The sequence below is a fragment of the Numida meleagris genome, unplaced genomic scaffold, assembly GCF_002078875.1.
Source record: "Numida meleagris isolate 19003 breed g44 Domestic line unplaced genomic scaffold, NumMel1.0 unplaced_Scaffold218, whole genome shotgun sequence".
NCBI lineage: Eukaryota > Metazoa > Chordata > Aves > Galliformes > Numididae > Numida > Numida meleagris.
Window position 1 is genome coordinate 507,998 of NW_018363981.1, and position 22,305 is coordinate 530,302.

At 37.6% G+C, this 22,305-nt stretch overlaps 1 protein-coding gene and 1 long non-coding RNA gene across 2 annotated transcripts in view; one reads left to right on the plus strand and one right to left on the minus strand.

The window, feature by feature from the left end:
• Positions 1 to 6: 6 nt before the first annotated feature.
• The window catches only part of ADCY1 (adenylate cyclase 1), a 166,165-nt gene continuing 143,866 nt past the window's right edge, over positions 7 to 22,305 (minus strand). The window contains exons 12-20 of the mRNA XM_021382384.1: positions 21,698 to 21,787; positions 18,278 to 18,534; positions 16,826 to 16,952; positions 12,653 to 12,769; positions 10,339 to 10,485; positions 9,849 to 9,947; positions 4,747 to 4,861; positions 2,306 to 2,430; positions 7 to 1,926 (exon numbers count right to left, since the gene is read on the minus strand). Of these exons, the coding sequence (XP_021238059.1) occupies positions 1,588 to 1,926; positions 2,306 to 2,430; positions 4,747 to 4,861; positions 9,849 to 9,947; positions 10,339 to 10,485; positions 12,653 to 12,769; positions 16,826 to 16,952; positions 18,278 to 18,534; positions 21,698 to 21,787 (1,416 nt within the window). The 3' untranslated portion in view covers positions 7 to 1,587. The remainder of the gene's footprint in view (positions 1,927 to 2,305; positions 2,431 to 4,746; positions 4,862 to 9,848; positions 9,948 to 10,338; positions 10,486 to 12,652; positions 12,770 to 16,825; positions 16,953 to 18,277; positions 18,535 to 21,697; positions 21,788 to 22,305) is intronic.
• LOC110390838 overlaps positions 13,689 to 22,305 on the plus strand; it is a 44,208-nt gene continuing 35,591 nt past the window's right edge. Inside the window, exon 1 of the long non-coding RNA XR_002433902.1 lies at positions 13,689 to 15,888. This is a non-coding gene — a long non-coding RNA (uncharacterized LOC110390838). The remainder of the gene's footprint in view (positions 15,889 to 22,305) is intronic.

Sequence of the window (22,305 nt, forward strand, 5' to 3'; positions counted from 1 at the left end):
TCCTCTCCTCTCCTCTCCTCTCCTCTCCTCTCCTCTTGGACTCACCTAGCATCCCCTGGAAGATTTACACGTTTCTGAATAATGTAAAGCTTTGCTTCTCTTTTGGAAAGCAGTGAGGCTGGTTAGCTTGTGCAATCCCATTAGAACATTAAAGCAGCGGTCTATGGAGTAAAGCATGTCACCACTCATTCATGACAATTTCACTCTGGACTGCCCTCTTTTTGAGTACAGAGCTGTACAACACATCTCCCATCCAGACTGGTGTTTCAAAAAGAAACCATGCATGATAGGATGTGGGCTGCATTAAAGAAAAAAGCAACTAAAATATGCTCCCTTTTATTCAGATTAAGTGCAGCCCTCACTTTCCTGGCTTCTTTACTAGTGAGCTCTTCATTTGTGCAAAGTTTGACTGTGCTTGTTTCTCAAAATTATAGCTTTCTGTAATTGTCCAGCTGTGAAAAATGAGCCTACGTAGAATCAAGATATAAAAAAATAACCTGTGGCATCAATTTAAAAATCAATTAAGATATAAAACTATATTGACAAACATACAAAGCTAGCACAAAACTATCAACAGCATGTTTGTCTGTGGGAAAATTCTTTAAGATGCTTTGAAAGGTATAGCTAAGTCCTGGAACTGAGCTGTTGGACTTATGCCATTTGTAAAAGCCTGAAATAATACCATCTTTCTGCTCTTTGATATTGTATATAAAGGAATGTTTCTATATTGCATAAGCATTTTGCTGTGTTTACAGGGTGGCTCCTCACAAAGACTCAAATGACTTCTAAAGAATCAGCAGTTTTTAAAACTCTATCAACTTTTGTGTTTTTGTTGTTTCAAAAACAAACAGAAAAACAAACAAATAAAACCCATCGTATTGCTCTTCTGCCAAAATTTAAGCTCTGTTCTTCATCTGCTTTATATCTCAATGTAAGTTTTTGGAGCACGCAAGTAGAAATTTAAAAATGCATAGTATTTAGCAATTTGCTGAATCCAGCCTTCATTACTTGCCCATTGACAGTGCAATGAACAATTTTTTTTCACTCATGCACTGGGAACAGTTCGTCTAACTCTTGCTGTAGCCCAAGAGAACCTTCATCTGCCACATACTCCACATGCAGCTTTTCTAATCCTAGACCAAACAATGCTAGCTATGACAGAAAGAGAAATCTCATTGATATGTCATTGCAAGTGGATGTGTAAATAAATACATATTTTTATGCTTTTATATATATATTAAGTCTACATAGGAGTGTTTGTATATGAGGATATACAGACTAAAAGATATACACACACACATAAATAAATGTTTGCATGTTTATCTTTTTTTTTCATTTATCCATTAAAAATGCCAAGAAAATATTCCTCATTTCCAGAAAATCAGTTTTTGATTCTTCTAACAGAATTGCTAGCCCTTATATATTCCATCCCAAGAGTTCATTATACAGCTCCCAAGCTCTCTTTGGTTGGGTTGTAGTGGTCCTTGGTTAATGCCATGGCCTATGACCTCTGATCTGTTGATAAAAATTCAGGGAACCATTGCTCTCCAAGTTCAATGCAAATGGCACAACCAAATTTCCTTTGCTCTATCCCTCCTTCGCAGCTGGCACAGAAGGAAGATAATGCAGTGTTTGATTTGTGTGAGTGGTAGATGCTTGTTCTGGTCCAAGGCCAGCTTTCACAGTAAAGCTAGCAACTGAGGACACTGACGGACAGCTGGTGCCCAATTTTGTTTGGACATTTGCTCTCCCATAAGGATACATTTTCCGCTCTAAGTTTAAAGACTGTGTTTGTGAATTATTTCCATTGGCCTTTCCTTCCAGTAAATAGGTCAACATTTCACCTTTCCCCTTTACACTGACTTTCCCCCTGCACACAAATTCATAACTGCACCTCTTTAATATTCGCTGAACTTCTTCTGTCACCTAAAGACAGAAAAAAAAGAATGATTAATTTTTCCTGTTCATAAGGTTAAACTTAGAACTGCCAGCTGCTCTCTCCACTTTTCATTATCCATAGTGAAAAATACATAAGCAGGATGAATTAGCATGTACAGCTGCTCCTGGGTTCACTTAAGAGTTTTCTTAAGTAATTAAAAATCACTGATTAAACTAGAATCTGAGAATCAGATCTTCTGGTGTGAGCTAATAATTATTCAGCCAAATTAAGCTCTGTCCATCAGAAATATGTAGCCAAATTTTCCACTTTTGTAATGGTTGCATTTTCAAGACTGCTTAGAGAATGCAGCCACATATAAAACAGAAGGTACATAAAATTTGTAAAATTATCTTGGAATGCACTCACCTGAATTTTCCCTTGCACTCCAGTACTATCCATCCGGCTGGCAACATTTACAGTGTTTCCCCAGATATCATACTGTGGTCTTCTGGCTCCAATGACTCCAGCTACTACAGGCCCAACATTAATACCTAAAATCAAAAAACATAAATCCTATAAAAAAGATTTATCACAAGTGCCTCAGAATTTTTCTGATCATTGGACACAATGTGTGATAATGTAAACTGACTTCCGCATTTGTAAGAGTTTTAGAAAAGAAACAAAGACATACATAGCGATATCTTATTGGAAATGTAATATGATAAGCAACATAAAATTTTGGTTTATCTGTAGATTTTGTTTGTTTAAAGAAAAGAAGAAAAGTAGTGGTACTGCAGAGTTTAGCTGTGGAACAATCCAAGACAATTCTTAAAATATCTTTCATTTTTTGCTATGACTTCCACTGTGATTGCTCCTATAAAGCCTTCTAGTGGCCTATTTTCCAAGCTGAACAGAAATAATGACCATGAAACACAACAAATGGGCTAAGAGAAGTATGTCACATTGCTTATCAGTACTAGACAACTCAGGGAAACACTGAAGAAGAGGACACTGTGAAAATAGCTCAAGCACCTTTTTTGGGAAACCACTGGGCTTGTTTCTACATTTCTGACTGACTTTGACACTATATTTGAAATACAAAATGGGATGTTACGTCTTCTCAGCGTCCTGAAGAGCTTTTTATGTAAAATCCTCCACAATTTCTGTGCAAGGCATTTTCAGGCAGTAGAATGGGGTTTAAATATCTCTTTTCTTCCCCTTTGTAAACTTGGGAAGACCAGTTACAGCACCAGTACAAAAAGAATTTCAGATTTCTAATTACTGGATGTACAGAAGGGCAAAGATGTAGAAGTCTGCCATTGCTATCCTTGATGTGTATCTCTCTATGCTGCTAGCAAGATCACATTTCCACTTGTCTAGCTTGCTTTCACAATTTAGGCATGAAAAAATATAGTAGCTGGAGAGGAAGGACTCAGAGGTAAGACATGAAATAACATACAAAGGATGGCATGGGAAGAATCGTGTTGTCAAGACCAGAGGATCTGAAAACAGCATTCATTCACAAAAACAGGTGTGAAGACTGACAAAAATTAAATGTAATAATAACATAACAAAACAGTAAAGGTAGAATGTTTGAAACGATATACGTTAAGTCTAGAATTCATCAGGAAAGTTTCTTTGAGCACAGAAAAATTTCAAGATTTTTTTTTTTCAAAATTGGATTGAAATTAAACGTATGTTCATACATATACAAAATATCTACATATTCAAATATATGAATTTATATGAATACCCAAATATTGAAATACTTAATGATCATCCACTGAAACTCCATCAAGTGCTAAAATTTATACACTAGTTTTCTCTTTCAAAAAAATTATTAATCAATTTGTTATTTTGTTAGTTACACAAAATGAACAAATGTCTATTATAAGAACACTGAGCATGTTTTTTGTCATCACAGTGCAATACTTGGAGGTTAAGGCATGGCAGAGATTCAAACACTTGGTTCTAATTCTTCCTGTCCGGCAAGCACCTTAACCTTCTTCTCTCCTCTGGCTTTGTCTAAGAAAAAATTCAATCCTTGAAATAAGTCTTTCCTATTAAGAAATTTTGTTCAAATTATGTCCTGACAGAAAGGACTGTTTGAAGTGATTTAGAGGGGGAAGAGCACATTTCTTCTCTCTGGTGACAACAATAGGGCCTGAGGGAATGGCTTGGAACTGTGTCGGGGAGAGTCGGATTGGGTATTAGGAAAAGGTTATCCATCGAGTGTGGAAGCACCAAGATTGCTGTAGTTCAAAAAGCATTTGGAGAATGCTCTCATACATATGGTTTGAATTTTTGGCAGTCGTATATGGAGAGAGGAGTTGGACTCCAGGGAACCTGCTTTAGAGGAGTTGGACTAGATGATCTCCAGAGGTTCCTTCCAACCCCTATGATTCCGTGATTCTGTATGATTCTGTGATCCCTTCCAACTTAGGATATTCTATGATTCTAGGATTCTATGAAAAACTCCCACCATACTTAATTCCAATAAAGCCTCTGCAGATGCAGGATTACCTGACAACTAAATGCAGCCAGACTCAGTTTACACCAGTTTACCAACACAACATGTAAGTTACAATACTATGTACACTAATAACATTGCATAAAAATATTAGCATAATTTCCTTTTAGGTGTGAGTAGACAAAGTAAACACACTAGAAATGGACACAAGTTTAATTCTTTAGTACTGACACTGACTATTCAGCCTGCTCATCTTATACATGGAAATGCATCTTCTACAGAAAGTCTTCTTAGTTTTAGTCAGGAGTACAGGACAGACAGTCCTTTTCAGACAGTGAAAAAAAAGCTAAATGACAAGCGTTCCATTTGTGTGGTAATTTGTAGAAACATGACTTACCAACTCTTAGGACAAAATCGTTGTAAGACTGATAGTTGATTTCATCAAGAACATCAAACATCTCTATTGCAAAATCTGCGAGTGTACTCAAATGGGAATAAATTGATTTTTTAGCCTAGAATCAAAACAGTGCTAAGCATTAGATTTATATGGAACTGAGAGGCAGGTGAAACATCAATGCAAAGAACAATGACAGAGTGTAAAGCTTAGGAAATGTAACCCATTTTGCCATCTGTGAAACGGATCTTTTAATGGTGACTACAGAATGTGCATTGTTTTCTCAGCTGGTGAACCCATTCTCCTCTTCCCTCCTCTCCTCTCCCTTTCTCTCCCTTTTTTTTCCCACTCTCTTCTGATTTCTGGGAAGAACGGAAAGCGAAGTTCCCACAGTAAAGTAATTCTGCTGCGGATATTCATTCTGAGCATTGAACAGAATATAGCCTGCTTTTTTACAAAACTGCTTTGCCTGATGATTATTAATAATTACAGCTTCTGCCATTTTCTTCCACTGGGGACTTTGCTAGATTCCAGCTCCATGATTCCATGATGTTCTCACTGACAAAATTCCTGTTATGTTTAATCCTGTGAGATGCAGAACTGATATATTTTTTTTGTTTGTTTTCTAGGCAAGCTGAAGTGACTGAAGTTATGAGACATGCCTAAATGAATTACAGCAAAAGAACCATAAGGGATCAAATGAAATTATGAAGTACCATAATTAAGAAAAAAAAAAGAAAAAGAAAACAACAAAACAAAACATAAGTAAATACTTTTTACACCTACAGTCTAATTAACCTGTGGAGCTCATTTTCAGAGGATACTGTAAGTTTCAAAAATTTAGTTAAATTCAAACATAATTATACAAACTCATGGAAAAAATAATTGCTGCAAACTGATAAAAAGATACTACCTCTAGCCCTAGATTTTCTTAAACAGCATATTATTAGAAAGTGGAAACAGAGATTGCATATTGGTCCTGTAGCTCCAAAATCTACTGTTGGCGCATTAAAGATGGGTTACCAAAATGGACATTTGACCTGACTTAGAATTGTTGCTCTTATGTTGTGCTGTTATTTGAATAATAAATATGAATTATTGAACAGATTTGCAAAATGGAAGTAGGCTAAAGGTAGGATATGGTGAAAGAAATGCGAGGTCAGTGGCTGTCTACCTTCAGTAGGGTGTTGCACAATACAGCTATGGCATCTGGCATGAGATGAAAGTTCACTGGGTATTTGACATGATAGTGAGATTTTATAAATTGACTGTGGATGAAGAATCTGAGAAACAGGTTGCTATTTGCCTTTTCTGGGCTCAGTTTGAAAGGCTTCATTCATAATGCTGAGAAATTTTTTACAAAATAGAGCAAAATGATTAACAAAGAATGATGAAAGTCCAGAGCAAGTCCCAGTTTTTAGGGATAATATTTTTCTTTACCTGTTTCTTGCAATGTCTGCTAGCTCCACTCATTTCCAACCTCACCAAGACAAAGGAAAAATAGGAATTAAATTTAAAATTAGAGCTCACAACTACACTTCTTACAAGGAAGGTCAAGAATACTGAATGTCTGAAAGAGGAAAAAGTCTATAGTTTTATTCAATCCTTTAATCTTCTTTATATTCATTTTCCTTTCAATTTCTTGCTCCCTGTTGTGCAGTTTGATTTCCTGCAGTACCTCTCAGGGTTGCAGGGGAGAGGACTGGTCATAAATTATAAAATAAGCTGTAAGTGACAAATGTCTCTCAAAAAGATAAGTACCAAACTCTTTCAAACTTAAAGGCGGATGGTTGAACTGGATGATTTGTAGGTCTTTTCCAGTCATGATGAAATCACAGATGTAATTCCCAAAGATTCACACAATAATGATCCTGTATTTTACAAAAGAGCTACAAAGAACTTGGTTTGTATGCTGCCCTGATAGTGTAACTGGCAAGCAGGTTACTGAAAAGATCATCATAAAAAAACCACCCTGACAGTGAATTTCCTATAGGTACCTGCTAAAGCCAATCTGCAGAAAAGTGGTCCTCCAAAATATTTAAATATTTGACTTTATCTGTGAGCTGAGCTCTTATTTGTGCAAGTATTTTCAGTTAAGACCATGTTAACTACATCACTGCTTTGTGCTCATGTCCAAATATTAGTGCACAGAATTAGAGGCTGCACCTGATTTTCTCATGAATTTGGGACCTCCTTTGCAAGAGGGGAGACCAGGAAATTCTGTATCTGGAATGGCTTCCCACGAGCACAGCTGGCTCTGTAGGGCAGACAAGGGATTGTGTGGATATCTGGCAGTGATCATCTGTACATGGTAAGCTATCCACAACCATCACACTTGTAATAAATGGCTGCATGTTGAAGATCTAGCAGGAAACTGCCAAGAAGATGTGAACAATTTCTACTCAGTTGCATCACACAGGCAATAAGCAGAGATTACAGAAGAATGAGAACTGAAGTTACAGTTGAAAACGTTGTCTGTGTTCATAAAAGATCTTTCGATTTTGGGAAGTCTGAAATGTAAAAAAAAAATTCTACTTGTACAGAAAAGATCAAAATTTGCCCCAAGATTTCAGAAAAAAGGCAGAGTCCTGTACAAGGCTTTCTGCTGTGATTTAAAATGCATTACTATCATTAGCTCAAAGCAGTAACTTCTGTACTGGACTAACTCAGCTGACCCTTCAGTTAGCAACTATAAAGCACAAGAGATAAACATGCTTAGGTTTTGGTACATATGCTGCCAAAGTTATGCAATAACACACTTGTTTTCAGGATTATAGGTCAAAGAGCATTTATAGTAGACACACAAATAAGCTTTTGCCTGTTTGTCTCAGATCACGCTGAACAAAATTCAGGGGATCAGTTTTCAGCCTGTTGTAGGATGAAGGAGCCAATCATTTTCAGCATAAACACAACATTAACAAACACCTTTTTTTTAATGTCTAGATTTGTACTCTAGGAATGATTTAAAAAAAAATTCACCCTACCAACTAGAAAGTAAGCTACTTTTGATATACTCCAGCACGATGCTAATAGCTGATTTTAATGCATCCTTCTTTTTTTTATCATCTTAAAAAAGATGATTGTTCCTAGAAAGTTCACAGGCCATCTGGCTCTTCTTGTTTTTGCCTTCATTTTTCAATTCTAAACCATATGCGTGAGCATACTCCTACAACACATATACATGCATACATCAACAGACGTACATATCTACCTGGACTTGTGCAAAATATTTGACATTCTCCCACACAGCATCCTTGTCTCCAAAGTGGAGAGACACGGCTTTGATGGATGTACCACATGGCTGAAAAGGCCTTGGATGTATGGCTGCACTCAATGAGTTGTGGAAAATAGCTCAATATTTAAGTGGAAGCCTGTAATGAGTGGTACTCTTCAGGGGTCTGCATTGAGACTGCTATTATTTAACATCTTTGTAGACAACATGGACAGTGGGATTAAATGCAACCTCAAGTTTATAGATGAGTGGTGTCATCGACACATGTCATCTAGAGGGACCTTGACAGGCTTGAGAAGTTCAGCAAGGCCAAGTGCAACATCCTGCACTTGGTTCAGGGGAATTCTAGGCATGAATACAGGCTGGATGATGAATAGATAGAGAGCAGCCCTGTGGAGAGGGAAATGAGGGTGTTGATGGATGAAAAACTGAAAATAAGGCAGCAGTCTGCGCTTACAACCCAGAAAACCAATTGCATACTGGAATACAGCTAAAGAAATGCAGGTAGCAGGTCAAAAGAGGTGATTCTCCCCCCTAGTCCACTATCTTGAAATGCCACCTGGAGTACTATGTTCAGATCTGGGCCCCTCTGCATAAGTGAGACATGCAGCTGTTGGAGTGAGTCCTGAGAAGGGCCATTTAGAAGGTCAGAGGGCTGGAGCACCTCTCCTGTGAAGAAAGGCTGAGTTGGTGTTACTTCAGTTAAAGGAGAGGAGATTCTGGGAAGACTTTCTAACGTCCTTCCAGTACCCAATGATAGTGTACAGGAAAGATAGAGATGGACTCTATAAATAGAGAGTGAAGTGACAGGATGAGGGGCAATGGTTTTAAGAATGGTTTTAAACTGAAAAATGGTAGATTTAGGTTAGATATAAGGAAGAAATTATTCATGAGGAGAGTAGCGAAGCACTGGAACAGGTTGCTGAGAGAAGCTGTAGATCCTAGAAGTGTTGAAGGCCAAGTTGGATAGGGCTTTGGAAATCTAATCTAGCAAAAGGTATCCCTGCCCATTAGGGTTGGAAGTAGGTAGTCTTTAAGGTTCCTTCCAACTCAAGACATTCTGCGATTCAGTGAAGAGGGGTGAGATCTCAAAAAAATCTGGAAAGTCTGGATGCATGGATTGCTTTCATGTTCCTTTTTATTCTCATTGTACAATATACAGTATATTCAGTATTCTGCTCAGGTGATTCTCTGCTTTTTCAGATGCTGCATGCAAATCTAGGAAATATCTGTCCCCAAACTCAAACTCAAGCTTAGAACACAGAGGGATTAAGGAGGTAACAGAATAACTGCAACCAGTACTATCAGTCTGAAATGATTTTGATTTTTTTTATTGCCAATTAATTAAAGGGATAAGAAGAATGCTAGCGGTAGAGACAAAGAATATCTTGATTTGGAGGGATCAGGGTGACATGTAATAATGTATCTAGCACTATGTTCCTGGACGTGATGGGAGTTTGCTCCTTAATTTCAAAATAATGGAGAAAAATAATCACATTTTAACAATCTTTTGTTAGTTTTACAACAGTTCATTACCTTTAGAGTACCCTCCTCTCTGCATTCTACAAAGTCATCTATGATACTGAGTTTAAAACACTACCATTCTGACTTGGGAGCTTTTTACATCAACTTGCAGAGAATTCAAATCTAAACATTGCCACATGAGTAACTGCTAGGGTAGCAATGTTTCTTTACAGGCTTTTATATTTTTTGTCAGACTGATATTTGAATTTCAGATTTAAATTGTTGTAAAGAAGTAAAACAAGTTAAACTAGTTATCTGTAATCACTCTGAGTTGGTTGTGTTTCTGGTGTTCACCTGGACATTGGAGGAAAACAGTTCCACCACAATAACCATCAAGTAATCTTCTTACCTTAGTTCCTGAAGTAGGTACAAGTCCCACAGCTGCCATATACGTACTTCCAATTGTCTTGATTTTTTCTATGTCCTTATAATATTCTTTGTCCATAAGCTTTGTTTAAAACATAAAACTGTTAAATATTACATAGTATTTTAGGCAAGAAACCATAGTCATCAGAAAATATATGCAAGCCAATTAAACCATACTAAGTTTGATAAGTTGAGGCTTGCTCACTTTGAGGTCATAAAAAAAACTCTACCATTAACTTGCATTTTAATACTTTTCCTACATTAGAGGACTTTGAGGTCAGATTCAGGCACTTATGAGTAAAAATCAGGAGCTTTAGAGGGAAGGCCTGTAGACACACATTATCATCCAATAAGAAGTTTACAGTACTGTATTATTGGGCAGTTCAAAGTACACTGAATTGTTACAAATAACTTCTGCTGACAAAAGTTTGGTAGAACTGATATGCTTGAAAGATGAAGTGTTTAAACCTTACCTCATCAAAATCAGCAATAATTTCATTTAACAGGCGTAAACACTCCACTCCCATATTATTACCATCCAGTTCGATGTAGAAATCATTGAAATTTGGGATGGAAGCAAACATTACTCCCACTTGTGAATATGACTGGTAATAAAGGTCCTGCAGTACAGGAATAGACATAATTTTATTTAAATTGTTTAATCTAAAACAGGCATGGTTATTATTATATGTATTTACTGTATTATAGTATATACTGCCAAACAGCAAAAGCAATTGCCTTGATAGCTATGGCAAAAGTCATCTTTTTTTTTTTTTTTTTTTTTTTTTTTTTGTAGAGAGAAAGCCAGTTGTATCAAAAAAAAAAATTGCAAGATAATTCTCCCCTCAAAAACACAAAATATAATTTAAATCTAAGCTATTAAACCCATTTAAAACAACTTAGTTATTTTCTTTTTCCTTTTCTTTTTTTTTTCTTCCCCTGTTTAAGGAAGAAGTGATTGAAAAAAAAAATAGAATGTCTGAACAGTTTTAGAATTTTTATTGCATAGGAAATATCACTGCATTTCCTTACTATTGTTTTATAGCTAAAATAGGAGAAGGAACAATTTTATCCTGCAGAACAAAACCAGCCTTTCTCTTTCACCTCTTTCCCAGAGCTGCAGACTCCTGTATTCAGAATTAGGAGTGTAATCTTGCTCTGTCTAATAAAGCTTCTGCTTAAGAATTCATAGAGTTAACAGAAAGCAAAATCACTTTTCTGTGGTTTGGATCAAATATGAGGGCTTCTCCAAAAGTAATGCCTCCTATTTTATTATGTTGGCACATGATATCAGAGCCAGATATTGGTGGTACGGCAGTAGGGGTTGAACTTTCCCACCAATATTCCATTAAATTTTGTTGCCATGTGACAGATGGCAACAGAGGGAAAGTCTGACAAAGTAGCATCTAACGTGGAAGTGCCTATGAAGCAAAGACATGCAGATGAATACCTCCACGTGGAAAAAATTGCACTCACTGAGATTCATAGATGCTTGCTGAATGCTTATGGAAACCAAACGGTGGATGTTGGCACAACAAGGAAGGTAGTGGTATGTTTGAGCAGTGGCAACAGCAATGTGAAAAACAAACCACATTCTGGATTGCCATGCACACCTGTCACACCACAAAATGAAGAGCATCTCGATCAGCTTATCTGCATGAATTGGTGGATTAGAACCAGGGAACTGTTTACATGATGCTAACTAAGCTGAAGGCTCGAACTTCCAGAGTAAGGCCAGAGAAGAAGACAACCTTTCACTTTTAGCATGGTAATCCCAGGCTCCATCTCAGTTTGAAGACCATGGAGCACACTGCCAATCTTGGCTGGACTCACTTACCACAACTACCTTGTAGTGTGGATTTGGCACCTTTTGATTTCCATGTATTTGAGTCAATGAAAGATGGATTGTGTGGGCAACATTTTCTTAGCAATGATGCTATTAATAGCAGCTGTGAAACAGTGGGTCATTTCTCATGGTGCAAATTTTTACAAGTGTAGCATGAAATCTCCCATTAATAACTGGCAAAAATGCATAGCTAATGATGTAACTGTTGAAAAATAGTGTTTTGTAGCTGAGAATTTGCTCTATCAAGTAGTAGTATTGTGTTCTTTGTATCTGCTGTAGTTTCCTTGGAAATAAGTAGGCGGCCTTACTTTTGGAGTGACCTACATACATTGGTCCAAACTCCAAAGCACAGAGACACATAGTTTAGAAGAGTGATGTTGTGGCCATTATGGCTACATTGTTGCTGCAGATACTGCAGCTGCTCAGGAAGAAGGCTGGCGAGATCTTCTTGAAGCAGCGTACTTCGCCATTACAGACTGTGAAGTGTGTAAAATTCTCTATTTTAACTTTTAAAGGCTAGGTTTGGTACCGGCAATGTATTTGCAGAATTAGAGTGGTTCAGACAGAAGCTTCTGGCAGTTCACACAGTTCAATATTCTGAAACTGAGGTTATGAAATACTGTGATAAACTTGAGTACTCTAAATCAACTGAAAAAGAAATTAGTGATTTGCATGCAGACTCAGCTGCATTGATGTCGAATGTCACAAAATACCATTATCCTGCTTTTTATTACAGTTCTTCAGAGAAGGAGGACACTGCAGAGAAAGATACAATTCTGAACAAATTCCTGCATACAAGTATTTACAAAGACATTCATTTTATCTTGAATGAAATTTTAAAAGTAGAAGCTTTTCTTGAAAACAAACACAGTTGAAAGGTGACCCATACTACAAAGGGCAGCTCATGCAACACCTTATATTTAAAGTTTATCTTGGTTTACCATATTCCTTGGATTAGACATAAGAAAATGCTGTGCAACATGTGCTGGCAATAGGTTGAAGAGAATTCTCTTGTTATCCAGCTTGACTCTCTCCATATCATCTCTCTCTTCTTCTGCCTGTCGGGATAGATGAAAATAAAAAAATAATAAAAATTGAAAAAATAGAAATTGTCTGAAAACATCTAATAGTTCATCCTCTGACATTAAATTGAACAAAATAACATGTAAGAAGATGAGTGGGAAGGGATGCCATCCAGAGGGACCTGGGCCCCCTTGTCAAGCGTGTCCATGCCAACCTCATGAAGTTCAACAAGGCCAAATGCAAGGTCCTGCATCTGGGTCGGGGCAATCCCAAGCACAGGTACCAGTTGTGCTGAGAATGGCTTGAGAGCAGCTCTGAGAAGAAGGATTTGAGGGTGTCGGTTGATGAAAGACACAACAGGAGCCAGCAGTGCGTGCTTGCAGCCCCAAAGGCCAACTATATCCTAGGTTACATCAAGAGAAGCGTGACCAGGAGGTTGAGGGAGGTGATTCTGCTCCTCTACTCTGCTCTCATGAGGCTCCACCTGGAGTATTGCGTCTATTTCTGGGGCCTCCAACACAAGAAGGACATTGAGCTGTTGGAACAAGCCCAGAGGAGAGCCATGAAGATGATCCAGAGGGCTGGAGCACCTCCCCTGAGATGACAAGCTGATAGAGATGGACCTATTCAGCTTAGAGAAGAGAATGCTCCAGGAGCACCTTATAGCAGCCTTCCAGTAGCTGAGGGGGGCCTACAGGAAGGCTGGGGAGGGACTTTTTAGAAGGGTAGGTAGCAGAGGACAGGAGGAAACTGAAGTTTTAAACTGAAGGGGTAGGTTTAGACTATAAATTAGGAAGAAATTCTTTACCGTGAGGGTGATGAGATACTGGAACAGGTTGCCCAGTGAGGTTGTGGATGCTGTCTCCCTGGAAGCATTCAAAGCCAGGGTGGATGGGGCTTGGAGCAACCTGGTCTAGAGGGAGGTGCCCCTGCCTATGGCAGGGGGTTTAGAACTAGGTGATCTTAAAGTTCCCTTCCAACCCTAACCATTCTATGATTCTATGATTGTATGATATTGGCCTTGGCATTCAATTACTTCTTCTCAGATAAGTGAAGATAAAGACAACAGTACTTGGTACAACTTTCAAATTAGGGAAGCCTGGAGAATCATCAGTATTTAAAGCAAACGATAATGTTTATGATAAAATATAAATAGACCCAGTAAGACAGTGGTATCAAAAGAGAAAACTGTTTTATGCTTAGAATCCTGAAGAATGATAGGCAATTAAAAAAAATGTAAAAATAATCAGCATTTCTTCAGGTAGCTTTAATTATGTCAGTATTTGTCACGAAAACATATACAATTCCTCCACACAACAGCACCAGAGATTCTACCATTCATCAGAATGACAGCATTAAGAATGTGCCTAGGAGTTAAAAGAGTTGAGGTCTACAGAACCCAAGGTTCTGGAGTCTTATTAGAAGTGACTTGAGTCACAGGAGTCAGTGAGGGCCACACATAAGGAATTAATTCTAAAAATCAGACTCATTATTAGAAAAATACTAAATATCTAGAGATCTTATTTGAGATTCCTACGTTTGCAAATTCCAGCCTAATCCTTATTGAACTCTGCTGCAAAATTACTCACTTCTTGTTCTGAGAGTGGCTTTTGGCCCTATACTCTCATTTTCACTAGAAAACATTAGATAAGTACTATGTAACTAATCTCAAGGAATTCACAACTTTTTCTTTACTTCAGTCACACTCAAAGAATCATAACACAATTCTTCTGCAGTAACTCCAATATGATTGGGTCCTGAAGAAATTGGATGATGTGGTTGTCAAGCTGCTCTCCATCATATCATATCAGTCATGGATGTCAGGTGAAGTTCCCAGTGACTGGAAAAAGGGAGGCATCACTCCCATTTTTAAGACAGGGAGAACGGAAGACCTGGGGAACTATGGGCTGGTGAGCTGCACATCTATGCCTGAAAAGATCATGGAGCAGATCATCCTGGAAGGCCCAGGGTCCCCAGCACAAGAAAGACATGGAGCTGTTGGAGCGAGTCCAGAGAAGGGCCATAATGATGATGAGAGAGCTGAAGCACATCTCCTACAAAGACAGGCTGAGGGAGCTGAGCTTGTTTAGCTTGGAGAAGAGAAGGCTCCAGGGAGACTCCACTGTGGCCTTTTAGTACTCAAAAGGAGCTTATAATCAGGAGGGAGACAGACTTCCTACACGGTTTGAAAGTGATAGGACTAGGGGGGATGGTTTTAAACTAAAAAAAGCATGACTTAAATTGATATTAGGGGAAAATTTTTCACTGAAAGGGTGGTGAGGTTCTGGAATACGTATCTCAGAGAACTTGTGGATTCCCCATCCCTAGGGCTATTCAAGGCCAGGTTGGATAGTTTCCTGGCAATTTGATCTAGTGCCTGATTTAGTGGGTGGCATCCCCGTCCACAGCAGGAACTAGATGATCTTTAAGGTCCCTTCCAACTCCAGCCATTGTATGATTCCATGATTCTGTAGTAGTAAAAATTCATTTTTCCAGATATTAATCCAAATTAAGCTTACAACTCCATTTTTATAACATTCTAGAATATGGCAAATTTGACAGCAGCAAAGAGATTTTTGAGTTCAGTCCCTGAATTAAATTACATTTTGGCTTACCTATCAATTTCTCTAATTTTCAAAGAAGATTGTTCTTCTTCCTCAAAACCTATGAGGTTCCTCAGTTAAGCGCTCAATACATTATAGGGCAGAATGAAAGCCTCAGGAAAAATATGTCTATGGGCCAGGGTGTAGAGACTTAAGAACAAGTCAAAGAAATCAAGCAGGGGTAGATAAGTGGAGTAATCACTCTGATGTGCTGTGTGGACAGTGAAGTTGCTCAGTCACTGACATTTGCTGTTCTTTTCTGAGCTGGACATGAGTGGACTGTCATCTTTCATCAGTTATGGACTAAACTGTTTATTTTGAATGACACAGTTGAGAATGATCTTGCTACATACAGTGTTTTCTACCAGCAAAGTGTTCAGAACAAGGATAAATATGTCAGCACTGAACCATGACCTTGTGACCCTGGTCTTGTTGCTGGACTTCTGTCCAAACTTTGATAAACAGAAGATAATCATAATATAACAAATTATGGAGAAAGGACATTCCAGCTTGCTGCATTTCCAGTTGTTTCCTTCTCAGAGAAATGAGAGGTGAGTGATGGCTTTTCGTCTCTCATGAAGAAAAGAGATTCAAGGAGATATTTGAACTGGCAATGTCTATGTAGAATGTACGTAGGGCAATGCAATGACATGAAGAAAAAGCTTAGCTAGCCCTGCCTGACCTAATCTCAGATCTGGAAGCAGTACATTCATGAAATTAGAGTAGTGCCCCTTTGGAACTACTTAGTCATTTTAAAAAGCAAAGTATATTAGCTTAGTTCACACACTGTATTAATTCTGCTATATATATATTCTGCTGGTACTCATGCAACAGTCTCTGTATGGACTGCACATACACTATACAGACAAGTCAAACACATAAAGTTTGGGCAGATCATCTAGACTTTTAAGTGATCTGTTAGGAACTTTAAAAGGATGTGCTATCAATGTGAATTATATTGTATCTTCTTTGATACTAATGCATAGAGTTGGGTATCCATTTCTATTCCTTGCAATCTCTCTTTGTGTTCCTTGCAAACAAAGATAAGGACTAAAGGTGAGCTAAAAAAAGCTCAATTCTCCAGGTATTGTAAAGAAGTTGGGAAAGAGTTCCATAGTTCCATTCCATGGTACATATCCTTTTATCAGGTTGGTTTTGTGTGTGTGTGTGGTGGGTTTTTTTTTGCTTCTTTTCAATTTACCTGATCATCAAATTCTTTTTGCACTATAATAAGAAAAAAAAAAGAAACCCAGACATTTAATTTCTTTATCTCAAGTTTACAGTGGTAATGGTCAACTTCCCTCATTTGAAATTCTCTCTATTCATAATGTACCTTAGATATAAACACATTACTTCATCAATGATGTGCTGTTAATTTTGAGAGTGTATTAGTCCCACTGATTTGTTCTGAAAGTATTTGTAAGCAGCTTCATAAAATCAGATATACACTTTCTGTGTACATAAGTACTAGAAAGTGCTATAACTTACCTGCACAGCCCAGAGGTAGTCCAGACGTAGCTTCAAGTCCACCTGTCTGGAATGCAGTGCCAAAGCACAAGAAAATAGCAAAATAGCTAGTGTTGGTTCATAGCCTCGCATATAAAAGGATCCACCCCTTAAAAATAAAGTAAAAGTAAAAAGGTCATTCCAGGTTCTCTAAGCACTGGATATTTTTAATACAAAATGTTTAATTTGGAATTTGTGGCTTTCCCCTAATCACTAGCCTTTTCCAAAGTGGCTCGTATTGGCGGGCAGGTAGGTGACAGTAATACGACTGCATCTCACTGACATTCAGGTTCTTCAGGATTTTATAATTATATACATTATTGTACTGTGCACATACTTTTATCGAGAAAATATAAAACCTCTCTAAAATTAATAAGTTTAAATGAAATTAGAATTGGTTAAGGATTGCTGAAATGTGGCAGTGAAGACTTTAAAAATTTTTTTATATTTCATATTACAATCAGGCTGCAGTATGATCAGATGAAATATTTAAGCATGAAACTTCAAAATAATGAGACGACAATTTCCAAAAGCTGATTCACTGCTGATCAGTATTATTAGATCCAACAGTATTTCTCACAGTCTGCAAAGGATACAACCTTGAGTAGCACTGAATGGTAGAGGACAGTTACCTAATGAGGTTCAACAAGGGCAAGTGTAGAGTCCTACACTTGGGGAGGAATAACTGAATGCATCAGTACAGGTTAGGGACTGACCTGCTGGAAAGGAGCTCTGCAGAGAACTTAGGTGTCCTGGTGGGCAACAGGTTGACCATGAGCCAGCAGTGTGCCCTTGTGCCCAAAAGGTACATTAAAATGCGCATAAAAGGAGGCTAACCTTCCTCTCTACTCTGCCCTGGTGAGGCCACATCTTGAATACTGTGTCCAGTTCTGGACTCCTCAGTTCAAGAAAGACAGGGAACTACTGGAGTGAGTCCAGTGGAGGCCTACAAAGATGATTAGGGGCCTGGAGCATCTCCCTTACGAGGAAAGGCTGAAAGAGCTGGAACTGATTAGTTTGGACAAGACTGAGGGGGGATCTTATCTACACTTATAAATATCTAAAGGATGGGTATCAAGGGGATGGGGCCAGGCTCTTTACCGTGGTGCCCAGTGACAGGACAAGGGGAAATGGGCACAAAATGGAACAAAGGAAGTTCCATCTGAACATAAAGAAAAATTTATTCACTTTGAGAGTGGCAGAACACTGGAACAAGCTACCCAGAGAAGTTGTGGAATCTTCTCTGAAAATACTCAAAACCTGCTTGGAAGCTTTCCTGTGCGACCTACTGTAGGGAACCTGCTTTAGCAGAGGAGTTGGACTAGTTGATCTGCAGAGGTCCAACCCCTATGATTCTGTGATTCACAGATGAATAGTAAATGTAATGACCATCTATAAAGAAACACCATTGCTTTGACTTTGCAAGACACCTACCCCACTGCTTTTCTGTAACCACTGAGTTCCAGAATAACTATGTACAAAATAGTAACAAAAAGCAGCAGAATAATTTTTGGCAAGGAAGATACACGTAGAAATATTGCCAAGGTGAGAGTCCCCACTACACAGGAAAGGAAAGCATAGTGGGCTGTATCGCATGGAAGTTCATTCATTGTTTTATTTGTTCCACCAGGAGAAATGATAACTATTGAACTGCTGGAATTGGTATTCCAAACCCAAGGCATGCAGCCAACCTAGAAAAGATAGGAGAGGGGAAAAGAGGAGAAAGTTAACTGTAAAATAAGCAGAAATGCAGATGTTTTGGGGGTTGACTGTAGTTCATTACTAATTGGGAATAAATGCATGTGGAGTTCCCAGACAATTCATAGCTCCAATAAAATCTCCTTGGAATGCTTTTCTTAGTTTTATGTGGGGGACATGTTTTGTTCACTAGTTGTCAGCAAGGCCAACTAATTAAAGCCTGGAATTATTTAAGCAGTTTCCCTTTCAGTGCTCAAAACCAAGATATTTTCAACCCAAAGTAAACATGAAAAACTTATGAACTTCAGAAAACATTTTAGATTGTTACTTGGGTGAGAAAGATTCTTGCACACAGCCCAGAAATAAATGTGCTTGCTTTATAGACTGTGCACGCTGTATCAGTTTCAATTAATCAAATATAAAATAAAAGATATTTTAATCTTTGTTTGAAAAGCTTGGCATGAATAACGTATTTTCTCCTCCTCAGAGATAAGTCAGCTATCACATATGATTTGAATACCACATCTGTAGCCAAACACAGGCAACCCTCTGTATTTCATCCTTGCATGCTGAGACCAAAAGTCTGGTCCGCGCCAAATACTGCATATAGGCACCAATATGATGAACAGCAAATTGGCATTTATTGGTAAAAGTTACAGAACTATATAGTATTTCTTATCTTTTACTAGACTGTTTCAGAAGCTCATGCGGGCTACTGGCCAATCATATTGAATATCGCGCTCTTTCCACCCACTTCCGAAAACCCATCTACGGGGTGGTCATGTAGTTTGTTATCAAAACAAAGAGGTACAGCCTCTCCTTCTTACATCACGGGTTCAAGTAAGTAGGTCAACCAATAGCAAGCGAAATGGGGAAGGGCCTTCCGCGTTACATCCTGAACGCTCCGTTTTTTGCCTAATACAACACACATCTTGTCTTTAATTATTCATTCCACTTAGTTACCATTGATCAAGTTCTTCTCTAGAATGGGATATTAAAAAAAGTTTTGGTACATTTCACATTGGAAATATGATGACATTTAATCAGATTCTTCCAAAGGCAATGTCATATATAGATCTCAGACCTGTTCAACAAGGAAGGGAGGAATCAGTGGCAAACAGCTGCAGTGCAGTTTTAACTGCACTCCAACCTTCCCACTTTACTAAGGGAGAGGATTAGAGTTAACATAAATGAGGAGATGGGACTGTAGTGTCAAACTGATTTTAACAGGAATTGCCACATAAGCCCTGCTCTGTACTTAAACTGCTTTTTTTTTTGAAGTGTGTTATTAGACCCTTTTACTTCATCCTAACCATGAATAATGAAATTTTATAGCATGCTGTAAAATAACTGACAACCTGAAAGGTGACCAGTGAATATATGCAACTTTGTAGTAATTCAAATAGATGAGTTGCAGCAGATAAAATGTGAGTTAAAAATCATACTGGTTAACATTATGAAATGAAATTATAAAGGCTGAGGTGAAAAATCAATTAAGTGTGATTTTGTTCAATGTCCTTAAAAATGCTCTTCATATTACACTCATCTGAAAACAAAAGCATGCATGAGGACTTTATAAATGATGTGCAATTCTTCTAGGAAAAATATATCTGTTCCGTAACTAAGTAAAATCTCAACACCTACCTCCTCTGCTGGATGAGAATTTCAGAGGTATTATTTTTCAGGAAGTAGTGTTTTCTGCTGATCAAATACTTATCCTAAGTATTTCAATGGGTGGTCTTTTAGTGTGTGTGTGTTAATAAAGGATAAAGTTATATTCATGGACTATTTTAAGTTGTAACTGGAAGATCCGTACTGGAGGCCAGAACTAAATTCCAATCTGCCTTCTACTGAAGTTCAAGATTACCCTAGGTGTTACAAATTCTGCATTTTATTTTCACTGTCTGTAAGCTTGGCCAAGTAAGCATCGAGTGTATAGGGGATGATCCACAGAAGTTTCAGCTGTCACAGTGTTCACCTAAATCTAAAAGAGAGATGTACAAAAGTATTGCTGAGAGGCTAGGTAGCCTGGAAGCACTGCATATCTATTCAGTTTTACAGGCACATTAGGAATCTGTGTGCTCTTACTCACACAGATGATGTTCAGGAAATCCAAGAAATATCTGAACATAAGGAGTTCGTGGTACCTCTCAGGACATTGGATCAGGACAAGGGATCCTCTGCCCATTCAGTTCAACTTGATAGATTTTCTCAGGGCACATCTAGGGATCAGTGAATATATAAAATATAAAATAATGAGTGTGGCATCACAGTCAGTGTTGTGAATTCTTCATGAAACCACTGCCTTCTTATTGCTTAGAACATATTGCTTGCATCCCACAGAGAGGCATGGTTCGAGACATCTGCCTCCTCGGCAGTTCCAATTGTGTTTAGCATGCTGTTTTTTTACCTTTGAGTACCCTAGCATGTTTAATTCGTTCATTGACACAATGCTGAAATTGAGCACTAAGAATTCAACAAAGCAACTGCATGCCAAATATTTAGGTGTTCACCATGTAGAACTAGCTGTTAAAGAAGCTCAGTTTTTCAGAAGTACTAACAAATACTTCACATCATACAAGAAAAGCTTCTCAGACAAAAGATGCGAGTGGACTGTATAACAAGTACAGTGTAAAAATCTCTTTTTCTTACTCTATGCTGTCCAGATTTTAAGATTTTCTTATCTTTTCTGATCTGTCTAGACATAAAATATCTCTCTGTTACTATGCAGAAATATTTTCTATTAGTTGTCACACAGAAATAATCTTGTGACCATACATTATCTGTCACACTACATTAGCCATTAAGCTATTATTCAAGTTGAACATTTAAAAATGGTTTTCCCATAGAGAACATGGCAACTGCAGACCATGTGATACAATCTTTAGATATAAAAATTTATATAGGTTTTGACTAAGTAATATCTGTATAATATGCTAGTAACTTTACCATTCCTAACTCAACGCTCTGATTCAAGACTGTAAAAGTACAAACTATAACAAAGGTCTTTAGTTTTGAAGAAATTATAATTAATTTCTAAATAAATTTCTAAACTAAAAATAATTAAAAGAGTAGGAATTCATCATTGTACTTGCTTGACAGTATCTGTAACAGACTGTTCTTAAACAGAAAGCTAAATTTGATTTGAATACTCACCACACATCCTTGAGCCACAGAGTATATTAAGATCACAATAAAAATACACAAAATGGTACGAATTTGTATTGTCAGGCACCCTGGAAAACACTAAGGAGGAGAAAAAAGAGTTATACATATTTTAGAAATATTTTTAGAAGAGGAGTTGTTACCATTTAGTAGGCTTTTTATAGAAAAGAAAGTGATACAGGATTTTTTCCTGCACTGTAAATTAAGAAACAAGCATGCAATTATAATTACATACATATATTGCAGTAATAATTATGAATATATGTTTTAATGGTAATTGCATTTCTGGGGGTAATACACATGAAATTATTATTACTATACATTATTTCTCACTATAATTAAAATTCTTTGGAAGATTAGTAGGATGCCCATTCGTAATGCAGAGTGGGATGGCACTTCACTTTTTTCCCCTGAAGAATATATACAAAACATCCTTTGTCTTGCAAATTATCAACTACAAATGGTGAACCAAGAGAACATACTGTGATAGCATGGAACTTTGGAATGGTATTTTTGTCTTCTGCTACAACAGTCACAATAAATGTCAGGGTAGCTTTAATTATCAGAACCCATTAAAAATATTGAATTTGTCAGAGCAG